The sequence below is a fragment of the Dipteris shenzhenensis genome, chromosome 3 (genome assembly GCF_047967505.1).
Source record: "Dipteris shenzhenensis isolate YYH24624 ecotype China chromosome 3, Dip_SZ_1.0, whole genome shotgun sequence".
In the NCBI taxonomy this organism is placed as follows: domain Eukaryota; kingdom Viridiplantae; phylum Streptophyta; class Polypodiopsida; order Gleicheniales; family Dipteridaceae; genus Dipteris; species Dipteris shenzhenensis.
In genome coordinates this window covers 58,697,791-58,710,673 of record NC_141598.1, presented here as the reverse complement: position 1 = coordinate 58,710,673, position 12,883 = coordinate 58,697,791, and the positions used below count along the sequence as shown (strand labels likewise).

Sequence of the window (12,883 nt, the reverse complement as noted above, 5' to 3'; positions counted from 1 at the left end):
CACAGTTTATTATAAAAACAAGCCAAATTTGCATGATTGCAAACCTTCATCATAAACAGCGATTTTACCCATGCTTCAACGAGCATACCTCTCCCAGACACTTGTTAGAACCTGGCTGGCCTTCAATTGCAAGGCATGTGCACACTGGGCAGATCTGAAAATTCAAGCCCGGACACTAATAGGCGTACAAAAATGTCATTGAATAGATCCTTTCTTTCAGTATTTTATTTTCAAATGTTCAATATTATACATCAAATATATGTACCAAAGCCATTTTGATACAGCCCTCACTTGATACCTGCCATTGGGCACAAAGCTCATTGCACCACTTCAGAATTAATTCTACATTATGAGCCTATGAAGACTAAGTTCCATATTGACAAAATCTATACAAAATCCGTGACTACTAGTGCGTTCCAGAACTACGATAGCAGCTCTTTTGCAAGAAACGTTTTGGCTGCAAAACAGAGGTTAAGGAGCCCGAAGAGTATTAAATGATATACAGCATCTCAATAGTAAGTGTACATCCCATTTGCACCTTGTGTACTCAATTTAATCCAATGAAGAATGATGTAAATGAAGAAGGCACCGCCTATGACCGTAACGATAGATTAAGTGGTCCAAATCCAATAATCCAGATAAACAATACCTTGATAGCCACATAGGAGACAAGTTTAACAGCCCGTGACACTTTATTTGTGTCAGCAGGCTTAGTGAGGACTCAGTTAGTCATACAAAGCCCTTGGCACTCCAACTCATTGAAAGATGGACCAGGCCCTGCAGGCTTGCTCCCTCAGTAATTAGCCTTGCACTTTCATAATTTACAGATGAAGAGTACAAATTCTAAGGCCAAGAACACCATATTTGACTTTTTCTTCCATTTGTGAGGCGGGGACCTCTCCCTGGAAGGAAAAAATAGATCACTTCCAGGAGAGTCACGTGGTGCACTCATAATTTTAATTTGCCTCAAACAAGCTGCAGCATGTATTTCTAAAAAAGAAACTGCTAATGTCTATGAAAATGGCGCCGTTTTGAGCTGTAATCTCCTTTTGTTCTACCTCTTCTTTCTAAAACTCTGAACACTGTAGTCAACAAACCAATGACTGCTAGTGCATAAAAAACCCTGTAGGGAGCCAAGGCTAACCCAGCTAAATAAGAATACAAGCCTCCAAATGCATAAACAGAGCTCAAACCGGAGTCACTAAGGGATGCACCCCAAAAGAACGGAAGTGGAATCAGTGGAATATTGACATCAAGTTTACTCCCCATAAAACCATGGAGGATAATGCCAAAGGAAAGCGATGCATCAAGCAGCCACGGTAGAGTTCTGTCCATCCCAAGCCTCTGCAAAAAATGTATATCTCATCAAAACCCTTGTTCCAATCTCCATCGTAAAATAACCTGAGACAACACAGTTAAACCCGCAAGTATGTTGGGTTGGCCCCAAATTTTGTGTATATTGGTGCGTGCTTTCAGCAAAAGACAAGACAGAATAGTGACCTTCGCTTGTCAGAGAGAGCCAGCTTAGTCTTTTTAAAATTCCGGATTTGAGGAAACAATGCATACCTTTTCATGAACTTGTGCATGGCCTTAATTTTCTGCCTAATAGATACAGATGGAATATTCCCCACATTTTTAATAATAGTTTATTGAAAATTAAACATTAGGAAACAACACACGCCCAGTCCTCCACCCATTAACAACAAGAAGTAGCTTGTACCCTAGCGAGGCCATAAGAAGGGAAGATATTGATAAGAAATCTAGACCCAATCCAAATGAGACTACTAGCTTTGTACAAGCAACACAAGGGCCTGGAACCAACATATCCATATGTCAGAGAAGAGGGCAGCCTGCTGTAGCTAACCCTCACGGTGGAATATTCAAAAATCTCTCAAGATTTCACATATTCTGTGCAGACAAGCGAATAGAATTGCGCAACATTCAGATCGGGAAAAACCTTAAGATACACCAGTCAGAACATCATATTAAACCTTCACAAACGCAGAATGATCAATACAAAAGAGATCCTCCTGTGACCAAGCACTGCACTACCTAAGGCCAAGGTGGCTGCATAACTGAGAAGGTAAGGTACACCAGTCATGACATCATATTAAAGCTTCACAAATGCAGACTGATACAAGTACAAAAGAGATCCTCCTTTGGCCAAGTTCTGCACTACCTACAGCCAAGGTATAAAGGCCCAATGCCTCCTGATGTCATGGGCCTCCCTCAAATTGGCCAACTTGGACCTAGAACAGACTTACTGGCCCCTTTAGGGGCCGACTCATCTGTCAGCCCCCTTCTTCAGGTTAACTGCCAACGACTATAGCCAGATGATCATCCCCGACAGGGTTAGATTTGGACCTGATCCATGGCCTATAAACAGGTACCTGTAACCTGCCTTACAGCTACCTACGATGGGCCTGACAAACCAGCTGAGAAAGAACCTTGCAGTAGGCAACATGGATTAGTGCATGTCTGCCCAGATCAGGATTCAGGACAAGAAAACCCTAGAGTGGTTACATTGCCCTATGTCAGCCACATTGTGCTTCATATGGCAGGAGTCTTAGACTAGCAAAAAAATTCCCATATTCAGAGGAGAAATTTTTCGAATAAGCATGTTAAGCAACCTAACGTTGAAGAAGAATGGTACGGTTCTAAAACCGGAAAATCAAGGATGGGCAGAGAGCAGAGGCACCAAATCAGGAGCATAGACCAACACATTCCACTGAATGCTATACTAAAACCAAAATCCAAAACACAAAATCCAGAGAGAACCAAAAGATCTAGAATCCAGAAGTGCCAACTAGGATCTTGATAGTCCAAGAGTGCCTATCACGGTGGGGTGTTCCGGTGGGATATGAGAGAAAAAAAAAGAAAAACTCTATTAACAACCAGCAGGTTTATGGGGCAGCAAAAACATCCGATAAGAGAGGCCACAATGCAGCTTCCCATAAAGCCACTGCAAGTTATTATAAGCATGTTAAGCAACCTAACGTTGAAGAAGAATGGTCCGGTTCGTAGCTTGGCAATTATGAAGCTTCAAAGCTGCATGTTTCACACCAGCAGCTCTAAAAAGTCCGCAAGACATAGGACATGTGCGTAGGAGTGCGATATGTGGTGTTCGTGAGAGGGGATGGGGCTCACCTCAGAAGTCCTTAGAGTTGTTAAACAAAACGTTTATAATGCCTACTCATTCTGGCGAGTGAAAGCCTGCTTCTTCCGACGGACCAAACTACGGTACTCACATATTGTCTCTGCCTCACTCGGAAAGTGATGCTTAGTCTCGAATCTAAGTTGACAGTATAAAGCCTTACACTCATCATCGTACCAACTATTGCAAGATACTGAGCCAAGATGTGACAGACGAGTGGAACGGGTGAAGTGTGTGAAAGTGTGTAGGGCAGCCTCACGGAGAGAGCCAAGGCGGCTCGCTCCTCAGGGAGCGGTATAACATTGATATACATAACTAGAGCTTAAAAACACACGGAGTACTTAGGTGAAAGGCTATGATCAAAGTGTATGTTGTAATATGTAGTGTGTGTGGGTGGTGTTGCAGTGTGTCACAATATATTAAAAAAGAGAGAGATGCAATCCCCATCAAGAGATGGTGGCAAGAAGGAGAAATCAGTGATATGTGAGGTTAAGGCATGGGATCGCATGAAATAATCAACTACATCAGAGCCCCATCCATGTGGGAAACAACCGAAACCACCTGAGGGCCATCGATCCATGTGTCATGTTCTCTCCCACCCGCCTACACTGCTCTCCCACTCCTCCATACCGGCATCACTACCTGTTTCAACCACGCACTATAGCTACTTCACACCCGCGCTAGTTCCTGTTCCAAAGTCACCTCCATTTCTGCATCTTTTCTAGCTCGACCCCCGCATCACATCCTTCTCCACACCCACCACAGCTCCTGCTCTAAAGTCGCCTCCATTTCCACACCTTTTCTTGCTACAGCATGGTGGCTATCCCTGCTTTAGAGCTGCACCATATGCTGACCCAACATCATCAGCATCATCATCTGCATCATCAACATCATCGTTATCTGCATCATCAGCATCACCATCCTTGGAGACGACAGCCCCATCATTGACAATGACACCAATATTGACACCAGCATCAACATCGACACCAATATCAATGTCAACATCAGTGATTACTTCGAGCTGCCCTCCTAGCCTGACCACCACCATATCTCTCTAAGCCTCCCACAGTCCGCTTCCTTTTTGGCCATTCCGCTTCCTTTTTGGCCACCTTTTCCCTCTAAAGTTTGACTAGCCTCAACAACATTCTAGATGCCTCCTCATCAACCTCAGCCCTCTACCCCTACCTCCCATCACCCAGCCCCCATTCTTGCCCTACCCATGCCCGCCACCTCAGGTACACCTGATTTCAACCAAGGCTTGGGAGAAGATCATCATGGAAGTTCATCGCCTCTCTGCACAAGAGATGGAGCAAGATCACTTCATGCACAACCTTGTTTAGGAGCTATTACAATCTGTAAGGAGGTGGCGATAGCCCCGAGTAGCGGACCTACGGTAGAGAGACAAAAAGCCACCATGCAGTCAACTATTGCAAAGACTCAAGATGGGTGGACTTCACAAAACAGGAGCTTGCAAGGCCACCAAGGCTCTCAACATCAAAGTTCGGGGATCCCTTACACGGCCTATGCCCCTATTAAGGATACGACTAGCTTCCTGGCTTCACCTGTGGAGTCCAAGAGCATGGGATTGAGGGATCTTGCTATGTACAACGAGATCCCACCCAAGAGCATCTTATCATCATCTAGGAACACTCGCGCTCGCCTTGCAGCATCGGGCAAACGAGCAACCTTACGGGAACACACTGAGATCTACATGCATGAGGACCTCACATCTTTGCAAATAAAGGAGAAGCGCACCGTTCTAGAGCAACAAGACATTGCCGGAAAGGAGGAGAAGTGGGCTGTGATTTGAGATGGACACATCTTGATAGGCCCTCGACAAGTATCCCGTGCCTCTCCTGCATAGGGGGGAGGGGTACTCGGAGCACCAAGATCCTGACTTACACTATTTGGAAATGTAATGGTACCATATGCTCAAATCCAAGGAAATTCTCGTATAGTGTTTTACATAGAAAGCCATCAAAGCTCAGATCGCCCTTTGCCCGCAGTCAATGGGTACACATGGGAGTCAGCACACAAAGACAAGACTTGGGAGACAAGTGGAGTACATGGATTGAGAGGAATCGGCAATGCTATACAAATCACACCTCATCGGGAGCATCTCCATCGAGAGGCATGACACGCTAAATTTCTGACGATTTGATCAGATGCCCCTCTCGATAGGACCTCTTCATCGTAGTATGTTACTTCCCCCTCAAGACATCTCACTTTCTCGAGACCGCTTCTCAATCTTTAGATGACTAGCTTATTGCCAGACGTTGATTTAGATGAGGCAGCAATGTCCCAAGTTTTCACCAACAGGTGAGCCCCAGCTACATCTTACAGACAAGCATTCTTAGAGTTGTGATGGATTGGACCTCCATCGTACGTGATCTGGTCCGTCATTGCATCGTGTGCGGCTCCTGCGTCTCTAGCTGCATCCCTCCTCATCGTCATCTCATCCCACTAATCCCATGCTACCCTCATGCAATCTATTTTCTCCTCCTCCACTCCACCATGTCCAAGGGTAGACTCGAATGCGTAGAAATCTGTAACGTGTCGATAAGATCAATCCATCTCTATCTCCCATGGTCTGGTCCCATCCTGCTCTCTAATGTGATGCAATAAGATCTCTTTGATCTGCGCACAGAGAGAGAGAGACACAGAGAGAGAGAGAGAGACTATCATTACATATAATAGCGCACAGCTTACAAGCTACAAATTTCATTAAATATTTAGACTTTCAAACCAAAAAACAGTTATCACTACTAGACCAATCACATTCTCGGTTTTGACTCTCAAAAGCCTTTTTCCTCAAATTGCAGCTTACCAGTTAAAACATGCATGCTGCAAACTATGAAACTTGAAAGCGATTGTGTCCCCAAACATCAATGTCAAGGCTAGTAACTACTAACTAGCTACTAAATAGCTACTAGCTAGCATCTAAAAACTTTAAACAATCAAATCTAAGCTATTTTCAAACCCGTGTAGGCAAATTAGAGTTTGCAAACGAACCAGTGTTTGATTGGAGTTCCGAACGCCATTTTTTCAAGTGTTTCCAAACGTTTGATAAATCAATGAAACATGTTTGACAGTAGTTACTATGGTCGTGGCAGGCACGCATAGCTATGCTGAGAGAGAGAGAGAGAGAGAGAGAGAGAGAGAGATGTATTAACGTCCACAAGAGGCCTCGCGGGTCTTCGAGACAAAGTGCACAAAAGAAAGACTCATACAAGCCTCGATGAGCTGCAGCAAAGGGCGCGCTAGGGCCCTTGTTGAGTACTAATCTAATCTATGCTGCTCTACTGAGGTCATATCAAAATCACAATCAATCAAATTACAAACTGAATCAAATCAATCTTGGAGCTAGGACTTAGAAACCGAAGCCTCGCAAAGTGATGTCTCTCTGGTGAGCTGTGGAGATATCTCGGATCTGCATCTGTCAAGCTGTCTCACGCTGTGGCGGGGGGGCATGCCCTCCTCGATCTCTGAACCCTATGGGCTATGTTCAAAGTGACCCCTCGTCTCTATCCAACCCCCCTAAGGAAAATTGTGATAGGTCGGATATCAATAGAGTGTGCTCTAGGCGCTCTCTATCTCGTGCATGGTCTCTACAACCCCCTCTCGACGATACTGTGCCGGCTCTCTGTGCTAATCCAAGCTGCCCTCATATCAGCTATCTCCTCCCCCGCTACTCTGTTGTGTCCTAGAGCTAACTCACATGTATCAAAGTCTGTGACGCATTGTTGCGCCTGCTCATGCTCTATATCATGTGGCCTAATCGCCTCCTGCTAAACTCTGATCTGTCAGAGTAGTATATCCCTATGCCAGCGCACCTCCATGAGATAGAGCCCAATGTAGGCCTGGTCATGGAAATGGATCAGTCGTGAGAAAGAAAGAAAGAAAGTTTAGTAAAGTCTTCGGAAGACCGATAGGTCTATGAGGCTGAAAAACCTGGTGGATCTTGAAAGTGAGAGTGGAAGCCGAGTGAGTCGTGCCGTGATTGCTTGAGACATCATGAAGATGGGGCCTGTGAAAACTACTCCCAAGTGTGTGTAGGACTGCATTATCTCCACTGGCTCACCACGGTAAGTCAAGCTCTCTCGACACAGCACTACATGTGAGGGGTTGAAGATCATCACCTTAGCCTTCCCAAGTTTGACTATCAGGTCTCTCACTCTGCAAAAAACCTTAGGGCCTCTAAGTTCTCTGCAACCCCTCTGATGAAGATGATATGAGGACTATGTCAACGACGTATAGCAATATCTGTATCATGAGGTGAGCCAGAAGTGATCCTTCGCCCCCTAGGTGGTCCATGTAAGATGTGATATCATCAATGTAGAGTCCGAAAAGGGTTGGTGAGAGAAGACAGCCCTGCTTCACCTCTATCGTACTCTCAACCCAATCCAACAAAGCATCTAGCGCACAGGCAATCTGCATTTCTAGTCCCTTGATCATCAATGTATGGTGGCTGGTTTCGGCATCAACCATGTGGGTCATTTCCCATTTGCAAGTGCATTTCTGATTTCCACTTATTCATTTCTTTTTCCAAAGAAGTCTGCATTTCCTGTTTGATAGCATCAATATCTACCTCTTTGCTGCCCCCAAGCACCATCTGTAAGTTTTCAATATCACCATCATGCATTTTGGAGATGTCCTCTCCCTCATGGTATTTATGCATGTTTTGACATGTTCCCCACTAATCTTCTGTGCACTTGCCCAAATGGAGCTATACTTTCTCTCCTTTTCTCCCCTTGTTTTTCTGTCAGGTGAACAGTCCATACTGGACATTTGGCTCTGCATTTTCTCTTCTTGAATACTGTGCTAGAATCTGAGGGTCTGAAAATCTGCGTACTCACCTCAAGGTCTTTCTTTTTTTCCAAGAAAGAGACTTCTATTAAGTAAGAGAAAAAACCCGCGAGAGCAAGCTCAAAGCGGAATACATCATGAAATCAATCATGAGGTTAAATAAACCCCCTCAAAGTGAGGTGGAAATCCTTGAAGAAAGAAGCCCTCCTAGCTGAGGCTGCACGGGAGTCTCCCTGCATACTCGTCCATACGGCCATCAAGGTATGTATGGTGTCTGTCCAGATATGTCTGTCCAGATACTAGCCAATGCTTGCGAGGGATGAACCTGAGTTTCCTCCAATGCCTCTGTGTATCTGGCTCTCCAAATATGCCAGGCTGCTATGCTCACTAGAATCTCCCAAGAGGTATCCACAGAGACATGTACAGCTGCAAAAGGAAGGTGTGGTATTACATCCAAAGAACAGGACTCAACCTGATGACGTCGAATCGAAATGGCCCGAGAGGAGTCAAGTCTCTCATAGAATACCTGAGGCCCTGTAAGAGAAAGCCAAGCCATTGAGCCCCATGTCATAAAGAATGGGGAGTGGGCAAAGTGACTGAAAATCCTCGCTACCCCCATCCAAATCATCCTCGCCTCTCTACATTCCCATAAGCAATGCTGAATAGTCTCCAAAGCAAAGAGGCAACGAGTACAAGTAGGGTCGGCTCCAAACCTGGATCTCCAAAGGTTCACTGCAATCCCACCATGGATAGAAAGCCAAAAGAAAAGAGTGACCTTTCTATTCCTGTGGGATTTCCAGAGTCTCTTCCAGATACACCTCTGCAAATCCACAGTGATATCAAATGTCTCCCAATGAGAAACTTTGGAAGGTCTCCAACCTCTACTATTGAGATGGAATCTCCTAGCATTACTGACCATGTAACGAAAGAAGGGGATGCTCTTCTCTCAATGCCCTGCGTCAATCCACTCCCACTCCCCAAGGTCCCACTGCAAATACCTAAGGGGAAATCCCCCGTAGAGCCAAAGCCTCCAAGATCCGGTAGAGAGAAGCCGGGGGTCTAGGTCGAGGAACCACTCTGAGTCTGATCCCTGCACCAAAAGACCTATAACCTTGATAGGCTGAAAAGCAGACTCAAGCAAGATGTCCTCTGTGGACCTGAGCAATCTGCCACCATCATGCACACTAAAAACCAAAGCATCCTCATGTGCATCTTGAAAGGCCAAAACCTGAAAAGAAACACCGTCTCTCGTAAAAGTACCTGCCCAAGTGGAGCAAGTGAGTGACATATCATCTGTGTCTACCCAATCCGCTGGAAGGGCTGCCTCAATCTGCAAGATCCTCCCTGCACTCCATTTGAGATGTCTTGTCAACTGAGATTTGGTCTCCTCTGGAAGTCTTCGGAAAGCTTTCCATGACCCCAATGATGAGGCGGGTCCCCTCTCCCACCTGGACTACTGCATGTAGAGTGAGGCACCAAGTGGTCTGCCATGATCATCCAATATACTATCATTCCACATGATCCGTTGCCTATCAATCTCTTCACAAGAGAAAGGGGGAATCCTTCGAAGAGTGCTCCTGAAACTAGCCCATGCTTTCGGGCTCAGGGGACGAAGGCGATCTGAGGTGTGCTGTGGTGAAAATCCACCTAATACTACTCATCCAGTCTCCTCCTGAGGAAGGTGTGCACATCTGTATGCTGCTAATAAAAAAGGCCTTCCACGGATCTTGCCCTAGCATAAGTCCCCGCACCACCATCTTTCAGAGTAAAGCTCTGCACTGTAAGTCTGGATCATTAATATTGAGAACCCCTTCCTGTGTAGGGAGGATGAGGGTCTCCCAAGCCACCCTGGCTAACGCATCTACTATGCCATCAAGCCCACTCTAAAGAAAAATTTTTATAGGTCTCCTGAGCTGAATGATGCAATTCCTAGAACGGCACCAGCAAGAACAAACAAACAAACCAAGCCGTGGCCAAGAGGACCTGGTTGACCACCACAACTCTAGAGGCAAGATCCCTGAGCTCCAAAAAAGGAGCCTCCTCCTGATGCTCTCCAACACGAGAGTAAATAAGTGAGCGTCTGTGGTGTGTCATCCAAGTAAACTGCTGTGTCATCTGCCAACTCACTGTCAAATAGCTCCTCTTCCCTTCTCATGGGGAGTCTCAGCCCAAAGATGTCAGCTTGGGATCTAACATAGATACTCATAGCTTCAGCCACGAACTAAAAAAGAAAAGAAGCAAGGGAGCATCTCTGACGGACTGAACTGAAAATCTGATATCTCTCACCCCTTACCCCACCAATAAGTACCTAGCTGTACAAAGAGGAAACACCTCTGATTTGTACAAAGAGGAAACACCTCTGATCCAAGCATCAATAAAGCCAAAACGTAGAAGGGTGCCCTCCAAAAAACCCCAATCTACTCTGTCATAAGCTTTCTCAAAATCCAAGAGTAGAATGGCTAGATTTTGGCCGCTCTGCATGGCCCACTCTAAAGCTTCCCAAAAAGAAAAAATGTTATCAAAAATGCTTCTGCCATGCACAAATCCCGTCTAAGTGTCATGAATAAGATCTGGAAGAAGGGGCTGCAATCGGAGGCTGATTGCTTTGGCCACAATCTTGTAACATGTCCCCAGAGGTGTGATAGGCCTCCACTGGGACACTAAATTTCTGCAACCTCCCTTCGGGATAAGGTGAATAAAACCCTCTGTGAGTGACCCGGGCATCTCACCAGAGTCCCAAATGCCCTGCAGGGCTGAAGTAATGTAGTCTCCAATCATATCCCAAGATGCAATGAAAAAAGGAGTGAGGCCATCCGAACCTGGGCACTTGCCCTTGTGAAGGCCTAAAAGTGCAATCCTGAACTCTGTGTTGGTGAAAGGTGCATCAAGCAAAACATGCATATCCGGTTTTACCAACAAAGGGATGCTCTGCCAAATAACCTATCTAGCATCCACTCTATCCCGTGTGTCATGATCTGCAGTAAGAAGGGCGGCATAAAAATCTGAAGCTATGCGCATGACATCATCCGAATCTGTCTGTAAAACCCCATGTGAGTCAATAAGCTGGGATACACTCTCTCTACTATGTCTAGGGCCAAGAGTAGAGAAAAAGTATTTATTGACTCTGCCACCCATCTGAACCCACAAGGACTCCCGTGCATGAAAGGCATACTCTGCTCTTTGTTCAAGCAATATCTGCTGATGAGCCCTCGCTGTAGCAAGGCGCTCCTAAATCCAAGTATCCAAAGGCCGTTTCTGCTCTTCCCTCTACATAGCTGCCAAATGCTGGCGAACACCAATCTCACGTCTGAGAATATCTCGCCTCCTGGTACATGCAACTGAGTGGAAGAAGTCGCTAATACCAGAAAGGGCAGCAGCTACATGTGATGGATATGGCTGCCCACCCTGGACATGAGAAACCCATATCTGCAGGCCCCAAGGCTACCTCCGTAAGGTCCTCCTCTGTGTACAAGGCACCTGGAATCTTGATGCTGACAGACCGGCCTCTCAAGTGAGGCTCTGAGATAGCTAGCACAACAGGAAAGTGGTCTGAAGTGGAAACCCCAGCAGCAATGCATACCAATCCACCTCTGTCTAGTGCCCAATCGTCTACATAGAATCTGTTAATGCGTGCATGAATAGGCATCTGCTGCCTCCTGTTCGACCAAGAGAACAGGAGAGACTGTGGCTGAATAAGAAAGGCATCATCCAATCAAGTATCTCTGCCACAGTAGTGAAAAAGAAAAGCATCCCAAGCTGCTCTCTCCAAAGAGTGAAGTCCTCCTTCTTTACCCCTTTTTTTGCCTAACAGTAACTCAACCATGTTAAAGTCACCTCCAATCACCCATGAATCCGCAATGGGGGCCCAGGAGAGCAAATCCTTCCACATAATGATACATTCCCCTCTAATGTTGGAGGCATACAGGTTAAGGAAACCAACCTTACGCCCTCCAATCAAGAGAATAATCCACTAAGCCCTAGAGGAAATAATGACTCTGTGTCCAACAACTAAGGGGAGAACCGACTGCGAAACTAAAATAGAAGTGCCCCCCCTAGTGCCCAAGGCAGGCGACCAAAATGTATGGCCAAAAAGCAACTTCCCTAACTTGGCACAATCTCTAGAATCCAGTTTGTGCTCCTGAATAAATAATATATCAATGGAACCCCCAGTAACACCTGGATGAAGCTGATCTCGGATCAGCTGTCTGCGGTGGCGATGTGGGACACCACCTAGGCGCTGTATGTTCCAACTAATAATCCTCATCGACGAGAGTATGTAGAGTGGAACACCTTACCCGACCTAGTGGCGGAAACAAACCCCTCAACAGGGGAAGACCTCCTACTCGAGGATCCTGCCACCTGACGAAGAAGCCCTATCAACACGAAACCCAATCACTGGCTCACCAAAAGTAGAGGGCACAAACTCCTAGTGTAAACCATCCCCTTCCCCCTATCCAAGGTCTTTCCCTCTTTCTTGGGATTCAAAATTCAAATTTTAAATTTGAACGTGCTGTTCTTGATCTACAGGTCGTCGTTCTTACTGTCTTCTTGGTTGTTGCAGGTCGGTGTCTCCTCAAATGTCATAGCAAAGGGGGTCGACAGCAAAGGAGGGGAATCGATGGCACAGGACTATTCTTGGGGCCTTAGAGGCTCCACTCGCAGCCAATCTAGAGGGCTGTCAAGGGCAGGCGCACAGCCAAGGCATCACCATATGCATGGCAGGGGGGTGTGCCAGCACCCTCAGCATAGTGCGGGCCTATGACAGCCCATCCCCTCAATCGTGCCACCAGCAAACAGCACGCCACTGGTGCGCAGAGCCAGCAAGAGCCACACGATCAGGGCGGAAGCAAGGTGAGGTTGGACGAGAGGGAGCTGCACGGGAGGGAGGGGCAGCAACGTGAGGCTGGAAGAGAGGGAGAGGCA

At 46.3% G+C, this 12,883-nt stretch overlaps 1 protein-coding gene across 3 annotated transcripts in view; it reads right to left on the bottom strand.

Annotated features, from left to right (window-relative positions):
• Nucleotides 1–616: 616 nt before the first annotated feature.
• LOC147904079 (phosphatidylinositol deacylase) overlaps nt 617–12,883 on the bottom strand; it is a 71,788-nt gene continuing 59,521 nt past the window's right edge. For 2 of the 3 annotated variants that reach the window (XM_087370458.1, XM_087370465.1), the window contains exon 18: nt 617–1,344. In XM_087370458.1, coding sequence (XP_087226584.1) covers nt 1,006–1,344 — 339 coding nt within the window. In that variant the 3' untranslated portion in view covers nt 617–1,005. Of the gene's footprint in view, nt 1,402–12,883 lie in introns of all 3 variants that reach the window. The other variant, XM_087370473.1, reaches the window with a different exon arrangement.